The 14,491-nt window shown below is 37.7% G+C and overlaps 1 protein-coding gene across 5 annotated transcripts in view; it reads right to left on the bottom strand.

Annotated features, from left to right (window-relative positions):
• nup155 (nucleoporin 155) overlaps window positions 1-14,491 on the bottom strand; it is a 64,147-nt gene that overhangs the window by 39,625 nt on the left and 10,031 nt on the right. For 2 of the 5 annotated variants that reach the window (XM_079805428.1, XM_079805431.1), the window contains exons 3-14: window positions 13,589-13,726; window positions 12,285-12,381; window positions 12,134-12,204; window positions 11,931-12,023; window positions 8,111-8,377; window positions 7,959-8,032; window positions 7,792-7,883; window positions 6,220-6,317; window positions 5,872-6,140; window positions 3,343-3,513; window positions 3,151-3,261; window positions 2,206-2,300 (exon numbers count right to left, since the gene is read on the bottom strand). In XM_079805428.1, coding sequence (XP_079661554.1) covers window positions 2,206-2,300; window positions 3,151-3,261; window positions 3,343-3,513; window positions 5,872-6,140; window positions 6,220-6,317; window positions 7,792-7,883; window positions 7,959-8,032; window positions 8,111-8,377; window positions 11,931-12,023; window positions 12,134-12,204; window positions 12,285-12,381; window positions 13,589-13,726 — 1,576 coding nt within the window. The remainder of the gene's footprint in view (window positions 1-2,205; window positions 2,301-3,150; window positions 3,262-3,342; window positions 3,514-5,871; window positions 6,141-6,219; window positions 6,318-7,791; window positions 7,884-7,958; window positions 8,033-8,110; window positions 8,378-11,930; window positions 12,024-12,133; window positions 12,205-12,284; window positions 12,382-13,588; window positions 13,727-14,491) is intronic. The other 3 variants (XM_079805429.1, XM_079805432.1, XM_079805430.1) reach the window with 2 other exon arrangements.

The raw sequence follows: 14,491 nt of genomic DNA, 5'->3' as shown, positions 1-14,491 counted from the left end.
GTGCTACAGGGCGGTAGTCATTAGGGCACCTTGGGTTAGAGTGTTTTGGCACTGGCACAATGGAAGTGCGTTTAAAGCATGAAGGTACAGCTGCTTGGGCAAGAGACAGGTTGAAAATGTCTGTAAAAACCCCAGCGAGCTGCTCCGCACATGCCCTGAGAACACGACCAGGGATGTTGTCTGGTCCAGCAGCCTTGTGCGCGCTGATCCGGCTCAGAGCCTTGCAGACATCTGTGGAGGAGAGTGTGATTGGTGGGTGGTCAGCTGAGGGTTTGAGCTTGGTGGCAGTTTCTCTGTTGTCTCTTTCAAAGCGAGCATTAAAAGTAATTTAGCTCGTTCAGGAAGTTGACATCAGTGGCTGCGGGGGTGGAGTGGGTGGGTTTGTAGTCACTGATGGCCTGAATGCCCTGCCACATGCGTCGAGGGTCAGAGTTGGAAAAGTGACCCTCTATCTTTAGCTTGTAGCAGTGCTTGGCCTTTTTGATGCCCCTCTTCAGGTTTGCTCTGGACGTACTGTAGGCTTGTGCATCTCCTGATCTGAAGGCAGTATTGCGTGACTTCAGCAGGAGTCGAACTTCCCTGTTCATCCATGGCTTCTGATTTGGGTATGTGGTGATCTGTTTCTGGGTTGTAACACTGTCAATGGTGGTATTGATATGATCCAATACAGAGGAGGTGTAGGAGTCAATGTCTGTGTGAGCGCCACTAGTGGCTTGAGAAGCAAACACACTCCAGTCTGTGTGTAGAAACCTTTCCTGGAGTGTGGAATCAACCCCCGCAGGCCACACCTTGATGGTCTTCACTGATGGCTTCACACGGTTGATGAGGGGTGCATATTTGGGGATGAGGAACAAAGAAAGGTGATCTGACGGTCCCATGTGGGGGAGGGGTGTCGCAACGTAAGCGCCAGCCATGTTTGTGTAAACATGGTCTAAGGTTTTGTTTCCTCTGGTGTGGCAGGAAACATGCTGGTGAAACTTGGGTAGCACTGACTTTAAGTTTGAGTGATTAAAGTCACCTGCAACAATAAACGCAGCTTCCGGGTGATCAGTCTGTTGTTTACTGATGGCTGCGTGAAGTTCTTTCATAGCAAGCTTGGCATCAGCATCCGGGGGAATATAGGCTGCAGTGATAATAGTGGAGGTGAACTCCCGCGGTAGATAAAACGGTCTACATTTAACCATGAGAAACTCGAGGTTAGCTGAACAATGACTCCCAACAATAGCAGAGTTTGTGCACCAGGCTTTGTTAATGTAAATGCACAATCCACCACCTCTGGTCTTACCGGAGCCATCTAATGTTCTATCCGCCCGGAGCGTGTGGCATCCCGCTAGCTCAATAGCGGTGTCCGGTATTCCGCCGTTTAATATATATATATGCAGTGTGTGTGTGTAATTGTATTGCTACAATGTTGCAAATAACATGTAAATACATTTATTAGATATTCTCTCACGTGTTCACTTGACAAATATTGATTATTTTAAAAGCTGCACTATGTAACTTTTCCGTCCGCTAGAGGTCGTCTGTTCAAAACAAAGGCGTAGTTTGATGACGGCACGTTTGAGCGCAGAATCTCGGGTCATGTGATCTTCAGCTCAGAATCAGGACAGGACTCGGGCAGAAATCATGTTGATGTGATTATTAACGTTACTGTAGTGAAGCAGAAGCAGGACGAGTGTTGTGGAGCTGAGGAACCGCTGGAGCGATTGTTCATAAGATGAACGCAACACACGCCTCGCGAGCAGCGGGACTTTTATTATGCCACAGTCGCCACTTCCGCTCCTCCGCTCATGAGTGTGAGGTAACGCAGCTCTGCTGATCATATTACACACATCTGAGTGTGTTGATGATGGGATGGCGTTACTCTGCTATGACACTTGTTCACACTGCAGTGAGAGGAAAGCGCTTCTGCAGAATAACACCAGAAACCGAGGGGAACGCGGATATGATGTCATCGACAGGCCACGCCCTCACACGTCCCGGTTCCTCGGGTAAAAGAGCATCTCACCATTTACAAATAGTTGAAACATTTGGGATATTGTAAGTACTCAACTCAACAAAATATATAACACTGGCCTAGTGGCTTCTGGATATTTTACTGAAAAAATTTTACATAGTGCAGCTTTAATATTCTTATACTTGGCTAGAATGACTGGTGACGTGAAATGGTTCCTCTGATTTAAAAACACCTAAATCATATCTGACCTGAAGAAGGCTCGAGTGGCCCATATGGACACCTCTCTATCAGACGCTGCAGTGGAACAGGCCAAGATGAGCGCCGTGGCACACGCCTGCTCTTCCTGTGAACGGAGATGAATATTTATAGAGAAATACATTAAAGGGTTAGTTCACCCAAAAATGAACATTCTGTCATTAATTACTTCCCCTCGTGTCGTTGGACACCCGTCAGACCTCCGTTCATCTTCAGACACAAATGAAGATATTTTAGTGTAAATCTGATGGCTCTGAAAGGCCTCCATTGGCTCAATGCACTTTACACTCTCAAGACCCTTAAAAGACACTAAAGACGTCGTTACAAAGTCCATCTCACTACAGTGGTTCTACAATAACTTTAAGTCGGCGATAATAGTTTTTGTGCGCAAAAAAACCCTAAATAACGACTTACATAGTGATGACGATTTCAAAACAAGGTATCATGAAGCTTCGAAGCGTTATGAATCAGTGAGTCGATTCAGCAGTTTGAATCGCCAAATTTCAGCAGTTTGGCGGTTTGACACGCGATCCGAATCATGAATCGACTCACTGATTCATAACGCTTCGAAGCTTCATGATGCCGTGTTTTGAAATCGTCATCACTATGCAAGTCGTTATTTGGGGTTTTTTTTGCGCACAAAAACTATTATCGCCGACTTAAAGTTATTTTAGAACCACTGTAGTGAGATGGACTTTGTAACGACGTCTTTAGTGCCTTTTAAGGGTCTTGAGAGTGTAAAGTGCATTGAGCCAATGGAGGCCTTTCAGAGCCATCAGATTTACACTAAAATATCTTCATTTGTGTCTGAAGATGAACGGAGGTCTGACGGGTGTCCAACGACATGAGGGGAAGTAATTAATGACAGAATTTTCATTTTTGGGTGAACTAACCCTTTAAGATGACAGCATTAAAATAACAAGCATGAGGACACATACCCTGTGCAGCTTGAAGAACCTCTCGATCTCTTCGCTCTCGCCTCCAGCGCTGCTCACCAGCAGGTGGCGCAACTGATCCACCGGCCGAAACTTGTGGAAGATGTGACTGCCCTGCAGACGACACACAAACAGTGAGAGAAGAAGAGCGTGAAGAATATCACACAGTGTCATCAACAGGAAGATAAATCACACCTGAGCGGACAAGAGAACAAATTTCTGCGGCGGGATGTTGTGCTGCTGAACGACTAAAGGAGAATCAGTGACTGGAATGAGATCTTTATTCAGAGGAGTGAGGATTCTGGGAGATTTCGATTCCTCGATTGAACACAGAGCCCATGAGTGACCGTCCACGTTCACCGTCATCTGAAGAAAAAGACAAAAAATATGAGCGTCAGAGCACCATCTTTAAAAAAAAAAAGGGCCAAAATTTCCAGTTTAAGACTTTTTATGGCCTTAAAGGGATAGTTCACCCAAAAATGAAAATTCTGTCATTATTTACTCACCCTCAAGTTGTTCTAAACCCGTATGAGTTTCTTTGTTCTACTGAACACAAAAGAAGATATTTAGAAGAATGTCTGTTACTAAGCAGATAGAGCAACCATTGGTAGTCATTCTTCTAAATATCTTCTTTTGTGTTCAGTAGAACAAAGAAACTCATACGGGTTTGGAACGACTTGAGGGTGAGTAAATGACAGAATTTTCATTTTTGGGTGAACTATCCCTTTAAATTTTATATAATTTAAAGGATTAGTTCACTTTTAAATAAACTTTTGCTGATAATTTACTCACCCCCATCTCATCCAAGATGTCCATGTCTTTCTTTCTGCAGTCGAAAAGAAATTAAGGTTTTTGATGAAAACATTCCAGGATGTTTCTCCATATAATGGACTTTAATGGGCTCCAAACGGTTCAAGGTTTCAGTGCAGCTTCAAAGGGCTTTAAACGACACCAGACGATGAATAAGGGTCTTATCTAGCCAAACCATCAGTTTCTACCAGAAACCGAGCAGTATTTATGCTATTATTTTACCTCTTATCAGATGAGCGTGATCATCTCTGAGCTCCGCCATAACTTCCGCTAAGTGAGGTCAAATACGAGTGTGGTCATAGATATATCGATCGTAGATGCCTCATTCTACTGATCCGTGCAGGCGCTAATGAGGCATCTACGTATGCATCTATGACCACGCTCGTATTTGACCTCACTTAGCAGAAGTTATGGCGGAGCTCAGAGATGATCACGTTCATCTGATGAGAGGTAAAATAATAGCATAAATACTGCTCGGTTTCTCGCAGAAACTGATGGTTTGTCTAGATAAGACCCTTATTCATCATCTGGTGTCGTTTAAAGCCCTTTGAAGCTGCACTGAAACTGGCATTTGGACCTTGAATTGTTTGGAGCCCATTAAAGTCCATTATATGGAGAAATATTTTCATCAAAAACCTTAATTTCTTTTTGACTACAGAAAGAAAGACATGGACATCTTGGCAGTGTTAATTTTGACAGCATATTTTGATTTAGTTTTAGTCAGTCTTTTGACTAAAATGCCATTTAGTTTTAGTCATATTTTAGTCACTTGAATTGTTTTTAGTTTTAGTCTAGTTTTAGTCGACTAAATATCATAAGATTTTAGTCGACTAAATCTACAGTAGATGTAGTCTCCTAAAATCTATTGAGTTTAGTTAAATTGTAATACATTAAGCATTTAAGTATTACATAACCGACTGTCACTTGAACTGACATTTTGACATCATTTTGTTTTTGACATTAAAAATACACGAAAGAGCTCAAATCACTTTTTTGTTTGTTTTTAAAAACATCTATATAGTTTGTATAACTTTGTATTTCTGTTTTAGTTAGTATATCATGTTAAGCTAAAGCTTCAAATAAGTTTGTTTATTTATTTTTTTTATTTCAGTAAACATTTATTTAATTTCAAGTAAGAAATATTTTTTTTAATGGTTTTAGTTAACTATTATAATAACCCTGATACTTTATTGAATATGTGTCAAATACTGGTCTTTCCTCCTAACCATGAATTAAATTAAATACAGTTTATTGTGCAAGCAAAAACTAATATATAATGCGTGACTTTTAATTATAAACCAGCTGGAAATACACCGGGACTCTTATTTTGAAATCTCGCCTTACTATTGCAGTTGCAGGAGCTCATTCAAGTTCAGATGAGGAGATAAAATATGCGGTTACAACCGTCTAAAACCTATTACTATATAAACATGGTAAAGTAAACAGTGTCATTATTCATCAGCATTAGTTCATAAACAATTGCCTGGCATAAATGTGTGTTATTGATTGATTGAGCCGCTCTGGAGCTGGATTGGGTTCGTGTGAGCCGTGTTTTCCAGCGGTTAGATCAGCTCAACTCAAATGTGTGCATCTGTTTCACAAGACATCAGTTCTGACTGGATCTCTTCCCTAATCGTTCCTCCTTAACATTTTCGTCTCGTTTTTATTTGTTGACGAAAATGACAGTTGATTTTCGTTATAGTTTTTGTCATCCAACACTGGTTTTTATTTAGTTATCGTCTCGTTTTCGTCAGTGAAAAAAGGTAGTTGACGAAAATTATTCATCAACGAAATTAACACTGCATCTTGGATGACATGGGGGTGAGGAAATTATCAGCAAAAGTTTATTTAAAAGTGCTAATCCTTTAATTCCCGCAGGAAAACCGATAGACAGCAAGTGGCTTGATCTCTGACCTGAGCTTCCATGAGGGGCTTTTTAAAGGGAAAGGAATCGTGGTTGATGCACCACAGGACATCGCTGTCTTCGGTCTCAGACGAGGCCATCAGCAGAACACCTTTACTGTAGAGAGCCTTGTGGACTTTAGCTGGTTTCTGGAGAGTGGAGGACGCAGAGAATCCGGGCGGAAGACGCACATGCACCAGCGACAGGATGGAGGGCCGGGCCAGGACGTGTTTGGCGGTGGGCGGAGCAAAAGGGATGCTGCTAAAGTAAAGACGCACACCTGCACAACACACAGAAACACAACTATAAATACAGATCAGAGCTTCATTAGTCTCCGTTTATAACTGAAGAGTTCGTACCAGCATGAGTGACGGCCAACAGCTGACAGTCTGACGACTCCGAGCGATCGATTACTGCGATCTGAACGATGGGTTTGAACACAGAGCGATCAATCGTCCTGAAAAAAAGAAGCAAAGACACGAATTTGAGCTGATAAATGCATTATAAAGGGAATTAAAATCTTACAAGAAAACACTATTAGTGATCATATCAGTATTAACCAATATTATCAATTTAATTCATTTTAAATTTTACTAATGATAAATGTATTATGAATAACGAAATTTCATTTTAAAATAATGTTATTAATGATAATTACTAATATACTAATTATTATTATTATTATTAAAGAACAACTAGGAGTGCACAGCATAATGGTGATTATTAGTATTTTGCAATGCATTTAAATTGATTTAAAGATTAATGATATTATGAATCTATTAATAAAATTGTATTTTTATAATAAAATAATGTTATTATTAATTATTAATCAAATTTAATTATTATTATGATGAATGAAAAGTGCGCATTTTTGTTATTTATTATAAATGTTATTATTAATAATAAAATAATGCTATAAGTAATTATTATTACCATAAATATCATTAAGAAAAAATAAGAAAGCACAATATATTGGTGAGCATATTAATATTGACCAATATTAGCATTTTTAAAATTATTTTTACATGTATTAAAGACGATTAATTTATATAATATATTATAGAATAAAATACAAAATAAATAAAATATTTTACATAAATGTATATTAAAGATAATATATGAATTATTATATATTTATATATTATTATTACAATTTATTTGTAATATTTATATAATATTACAATTTAAAACAGCTGTTTTCTATGTGAATATACTGTAAAATGTAATGTATTCCTTATTTATAATATATATTGAATTTATTTATGTAAAATTATTCAAAATGTAATCACTCAAATAGTAAACTCATATTGGCTATGTATTTATCAGCCAAAATGTTTCTATGAGAGGTGAAGCTGTACCTGGCGATGTTTCCAGCCGCTGAGATGATGGAGCTTTGATAAAGATAATGATATTATGAAACTATTATTAATACAATTTAATTTTTATATTAAAATGTTTTTATTAATGTAATTTAATTATTATTATGAATGAAAAGTGTACAATATTATTAAGTGTAAATATTAAGATAAAATAAGAAAGCACAATATACTGGTGACCATATCAGTATTGACCAATATTTGCATTTTTTTTATTTATTAAACATGATTAATTTGTATAATAATATATTATAATACTATTAATAATTATAATAAAATACAAAATATATAAAACATTTTACAAAAAATTCTATTCAAGATAAAATATTAATCCTATACTATAATATATTAATTACTAATATATATATATATATATAAACTTATTTGTAACATTTATATAATATTATTACAATTTAAAACAGATGTTTTCTATGTGAATATACTGTAAAAGATATATATATTTCATATATTTGTGTAAAATTATTCAAAATGTAATCATTCAAATTGTAAACTCATATTGGCTATGTATTTATCAGCCAAAATGTGAAGCTGTACCTGGCGATGTTTCCAGCCGCTGAGACGATGGAGCTTTGAGACATGGCGGCGACTCGACTCATTCCCTGCCCATCAGCGCCGAGATCATACACCTGACAGACACAAGAGCACATCAGAACGCCACTCAAAACCATAAACCGCACGCGATTCATTATCAAAGCACACACCTGCAGAACACCCTTCTCGGAGCGCGTGTATAAAATGTTCCGCGAATTGTCAACAGCAATTTGGACAACGGGATCTGCAACAAACGACACGATTAAAACGAGAAACATGACATAGAAGCAGAAAACAGCCTGTGTTCGTCAGCCGCTCTCACCGTCCTCAGAGAAGGAGAACTGCAGTAGTGAAGGAATGAGGAAGGACAGGCTGCTCTTGGAGTGGTTGATCTTCCTGCAGCGCTGACTGAACCAGCCCGCTTCAGCCTGATAGGCGATCTCGTACAGGCAGCCATCTTTACCCGCCATGAAGATGCGGCCCACCTCCGTGGAGGTGATGGCCAACAGGTAGGTGTTATCCGTGGGGATGGAGTAGAGAGGATCCGGCAAAAGCTGCATCGCTCCCGACATGCTGTCATTCAAACCTACTGGAATATGAACACAGGGTCGAGAATAAGTCCTGTGTGAACACTAGGGCTGAAGCTTTATATTCATCAGGGCTCTGAACCGGTTCAAGGAACGAAAACGAAAACCGGAAACAAACGAAATTAAGAGGAACAGAAACGAAAACGAAATCAAAATCAATTTGAATCGTTCTGAACCGAAACGTAATTTGAAATGACCATTAACCGGTTAATAACGTTATTTTATCATTCTTTTAATATTTTAATTTGGCAGTGACCAATCATGAATAGAGTAGTCCAGCATGTGACGTGACGGATCAAGCGTGAGTGAAATGTCATCTATGAATCTACCGGTTACGCAAGTCAGTGTGAGCGCGCATTTACATGCCTCAAGTACATTTCTTTCACCGCTGAGGTCATCAATGAATGTGCAGGTATTGGAGGACATTCTTTTCAAATGTTTAAATAAGCAGTTCAGACTTTAAGCTCAAATAGTCTGATTTAGGCTAGTTTGTGGATTTCGTTTAAGCCTGTCCAAGTACTAGCATCTATCAAACATTTGTCCTATAGTCTTTCAGATTGCCAATACAGGACAGGTCAATGTTTTCTATATAGACGGTTGATGCTTCGTATTAAATGGTATGTTATATTGCATTAAATGATCAAGCTTTATTAGCTGACTGAATTTGATTATGGGATGCAAGGACGTGTTGCGCAGTGTTTGCTTTGAAATTAGCAGTTGACAGTGCATTAAAAGAGCAATGGTTATCCAGTTTATTTATTCTTTATTCATGCAATTTTTAAAACAAGTCGTGTTGAAAAAAAGTTATGTACAAAGAATGTTATCACTCTTCTGAAAATAATTCGGCTTAAGAGGCCACTTTAGATTGTCTAACGCTCCATTAAAACAGGTCAATATTTGTCCCGCTGTTTATGCTTTGTAATTAATGCATGTATTTCTGTTGTAGTTTTAAAAATGTTATGAAATAAATATTCAAGTTTAATTATCATGCGTTATATTATTATTGAGTGAAAAATAAGTCTATTTATACATATTTGTTTAAAGTATAGGCTAAATTAAAATAACGTTATTAACCGGTATTTTTTCAAATCAAACCGTTTTCGGATCAGTAATGTTTAATGAGGAACACAAAAACGGAAACGCTATAATATCGATTCTGCTCGGAGTGAACCCATTGATATTTTTTTCAGTTTTTAAGCCCCTAAGGGTTCCCACTCTTTTTCAGCAACCATTTTCCAGTACTTTTCCAGGACATTTTTAAATTTTACTACGGCGGGAATAAAAGACAAGGATCATGCCAAATATTGCTTTCGAAGTCTTTAAAAGCCGTACAGTTTATTGCCCTTACTTAACAATCCAGCATTTCTCAATATAATCATACATTATGACTATGGAAGCTTGTTTACACCACAGAATAGAAAGAAAAGGTAATTGTGACTTTTTATCTCGCTATTCTGACTTTCTCGCAATTGCGAGTTTACATATTTGTGATATAGACGCGAAAATTGTCGCACTTCTTTTTTCCTCAGAATTTGACTTTATAACTTGCAATTGCAGTTTAGATCTCACAATTCTGAGGAAAGAAGTCAGACTTGCAACTGCGCAAAAAAGGCTCACCACATCTGCAACAATTAGTCTGTAATAATATAGTCAATTGTGAAGAAAAGACTTGCGAGTTTATATCACGCAATTCTGACTATATCTTGCAATTCTGACTTTATAACACACAAATGTGACTTTATATCAAAATTATTTGATTAGGTAACAGCTTACGAGTTAACATTCACAGCATACATTAGAGCAGTTAATAGCATTAGCAAGACTAAACATCATTATTCAAAATACTACTCATACGTATCAAGCATTCCTAAACATGTGCTTTCTGCAACTAGCGCTAATTGATTGACCCAGCGATAAACTCGTTATACTCGGCTAAAGAACTTTTTTTTAAAGAATTTTCCCAGACAACAAGATTTTCCAGGACATTGTACATTTTCTCAAATCTCCCATGTGTTTTCCAGGACGAGTAGGAACCCTGTTATAGCAACGCCCACCTGGAGGGCAAAACAAGGCTTTCCTCAGTAGCCCACCAGTCATTTTTACCAGGTTTGTAGTCAGTATTAATGCAGTAAGATATTAAAAGACCAAATTCAATACACACATTATTGATGATGCATACTTTATACAGGAAAGCAGATGAACACCGAATATTAATGCAACACAAGTTCTCTCGTCAAGCGTATTTTTCCATTGAAACCCATTATAAAGAAAACGTGTTGCGTTCATATTCTTGCGCATGCATGACCCTGATTAATCAATGACCGATAGGTTTTAGCAATGAAATGTATTATCGACAATTAATCAATCATCGATTAATCATAAACATCCCTAATTCAGATACACAAGTAGACATTATAAAATACTTTTTTGGTAAAGTTTTGTTTTAATTGAAGTTTTTCTGCATACTGAAGCTTTCCTCGCTTTCCATTAATTCCTAAGGGGGTCAAATTGACCCACGAGGGACTGATTTATTACTTTTTTTTATTTCAACCACATAAACTCCTCGGATCTAGTCAATTTTTTTTGTTTATTCGTATATGGTCCAAGTGCGACAAAAGTCACAAGGTCTTGGACACCTCTGATGAGCACTCAATTTTAAAATATTTTTTTCTAACATTTAATTCGGGTCAAAATGACCTGAGGGACGGGTATACAGTGAAGATTATGCAGTGTTTTATTTATACATTTGATTATTCAATTTCTGCAGAAAAATTACTATTGTTTTGCTAATGAGTGCAATTACTAATAAATATTACATATTTGTTTAATGGAAATTTAACAGTGAAGCACTGAGCTTGAATTGATATGAAGATAAAATTAACCTTTATTAACATCAATAATGTGTAAAAACCTAATTTTTACAGGGAAAACTGACCGACAGCTTCAGTGATTATAAAAAGAGCGCTCTTTACTTGTTTTCTGTGTAATTCAGACAATTTGACTATGACTTTCTCCTTTATTTCCATATATTAGGGAGTGGAAATGGCTAATAAGTCAATAAGTGTTCCTCTGCCGCCATCTACTGGTTATAGTGGTCATTTCATGTATTCTTTAAATAAAAGTGCTTGTTTGCCATAGTGTTAATTTTCCTACACCTGTTAATCTTTTAGTTTTACAAATCATCACATTAAAAATAACATTAAAATTGGAAACGCTGGAAAAAGTGTGATGCCCTTGAAAAGTGCTTGAATCACTCTCAAAAGGTTGCACAAACCCTGAGATGAATAATGTAAAAAAAAAAAAAAACATTTGACTATTTCTTCCACAATACCATGTGGTGTTAGTACAGTAAATCATGTGGTGTTAGTACAGTAAATCATGGTGAATGTTGGTGATTTGTGACTGAAAACCCTTATCTTCGCTCATGTCTCAATGTCTTATTGTTTGTAATTTGCTTCCTTGTTCTATATATATCATTACGATAAGATTTGTCATATTGCCCACCGCTAGCGAACACACATGCAATTGTTGATGAACTCCAAACATGACACTCACCTGTCTGGACTTTTGGGAAGCTCAAGCCCAGGATCACAACATCCACCGGTGTGGCCAACACTAACAGGAAGTGGATGTGAGGCTGAAAAATACCTGTAAAAACAAAGGTTACCCACGTCAGTTCAATGTTTATAATATAAACTCATAATAAGTGGTAAAATATCAAATTATGAAATCCATAATACTTGGAAAAACCCACTAACCTGGCTTTGGTTTGACAAGTCCAACTGACAGTATAGTTTCACTGAGGCCGTCAAAATACGCCACATCACTCCTGAACAAGACGGGATATAAATCTCAATGAACATCACGTGTCTGAAATATCTAACTGACATCCCATCTGTCGATACTCACCCATCCTCATAATTCCACATAAAAATGTCATTATCAATAGTGAGCCACGCCCTGGAGATTTCTGGGAAAACTCCCATCATGCAGTTGCACTGCATATCTGTTCAGTGTCAATTAAGGCAATGAAACAGAAGTTGTGCTAGTCTTTTCTTTCCTATTCCCATACATCCGAGTGAAGCTGCTTCTCAAACAAGAACAAATGTAGGGCGGGGCTTGATTTTGTCTGTTGGATGGTTGTGATTTGCAGGGTTTTTCATTCATTGTAATTTTTTTGCCGGCCGCCAAAACAAATTTTTGTCTTCTGACATAAACCATATTTTCAATGAACGGGAAACAAATCCTATCCGGTTATGAAGTGTTTTCTGTGTGTTGACATCTTTCGCAATGTTCTAACAGACGGGATTCGCACACAACGCATCTGCTAAAGTCCGATTCACGAACCAATGACTCCTTTGAACCGAATCCTTTTAACAACTGGTTAGAACAACTGATCCGTCCAACGCTGAACTAACAAATCAGTTTATTCATTTACTCAGAACATCTGAAAGGAGAACACAAGTGTGCTTACCCAATTTAGCAAGAGTGGGTGTAGGAGTTAGTTTTAATTATCCACAGTCTTTCAGCTTATTTATATTCACAATGTGTAGTAAAATAAATAGCCTATAAATCATTTAGTTTAGACTGGAGTGAGGTGAACCCAGAACAAAGTTGTTATTATAGCTAGCTGATAATTTTATGAAATTGTATATGGCAGAAAATTAGGCTATTTGTTAATTTTTTTTAAATACTACTTTTTAATATTGATATGATTATATACCAAAAAATTATCTGTAAATAGTGTAAAAATGAGGAATAAAAAAAAAAAAATCAAGGTATCAAAATAAGATTTCTTTAAATTTATTTAAAATGTATTGTCAGTATTGTGCTTGCAGATCACGTGGGTAGGGTACTTTTTTACTGTGCGTGTGTGTGTGTGTATGACCATGTCTGTCACCCACCACCGAAGACCATTTTTGCCCCAGGAAAAACCCTGGGTTTGCTATTAGTGGATCTCATGTCACTCCCATGAGATCCACCAATAGCAAACAACAACCATCCAACAGACAAAAAGTTGCCCCGCCCTCATCATCAGAGACGAGAAGAGATGCTGCAAGAGGGAGGGGAAGTTATTCTGATTCAAGATTACGAAAAACATGAGTTTAAACAATAATGACATGCACAGATAAATCATTTATAACTGATTAATTATACAAGACACTTTCTTTGCAGAGATGATGATAAAAACAAGCGTTTGGATGGTAGGATACGGCCGAACTGCTCCACGAGCTCTGGGGGCAGAGGAACCCTGCGGATGGTGCTGAGCTCCGGGAGACTCGGCACGCTGATCAGCCCTGGGCCCTGCAGAGGGTAGTCCATGTCCGACATGCCCGAGAGAGTCGGCATATCTGCCAAACAAATGCGTTTTGAACATGAGTCTCAACAGGCAATGCGTTAAACACCCCCCGTGGTGAAAATCAAGTGTTTGATGTTGTTTGTGTGTCTATGTGGTGTTTTCAATGTGCTTTAAAGGGGTGGTTGCATGCGATTTCACTTTTTTAACTTTAGTTAGTGTGTAACGTTGCTGCTTGAGCATAAACAGTATCTGCAAAGTTACAGCGCTGAAAGTTCAATGCAAACAGAGATATTGTCTTTTAAAGTTATGGCAGTTTATTGCCTACAAAAACGGCCGGTTTGGACTACAACAAGCTTCTTCCCGGGTTGGTGACATCATAAACACCTGCTATTAACATAAACACTGCCCCCGCGAACACACAACAAAGTGGGCGGGGCCACGTCACAGTCATTATGAAAGAGAGAGAGCTGTCGCAGAACTACAAACTACATTTGGCCATCTAACCAATCTAAGACCATTGTGTTTTTTCGGAGGGATGGGCTTCACAGAAGCAGGAAGCAAACGAGCCGTTCAAAGGACAGTGGAGACAGCGGTGTGTAATAAAGGTAAAATATAAGAAAAATATGGCGTTTTTAAAAAAAAAAAGTATTAAGACATGTTATACTGCGGCCCATAAACACAACCAAGCCTAGAAAAAAAACACGGAACCACCCCTTTAAGACAAATTCATAATCAACACCATTGCTGAATATTTTCTCCTTAAAACTGCAGTGAACTAATCTCAAAAACATGGTGTTTCTGATGTATATAAAATAAT

The sequence above is a fragment of the Gobio gobio genome (assembly GCF_949357685.1).
Source record: "Gobio gobio genome assembly, chromosome: 22".
Lineage (NCBI taxonomy): Eukaryota > Metazoa > Chordata > Actinopteri > Cypriniformes > Gobionidae > Gobio > Gobio gobio.
The sequence above is the reverse complement of the archived record's forward strand: the minus strand, read 5'-3'. Positions and strand labels throughout refer to the sequence as shown.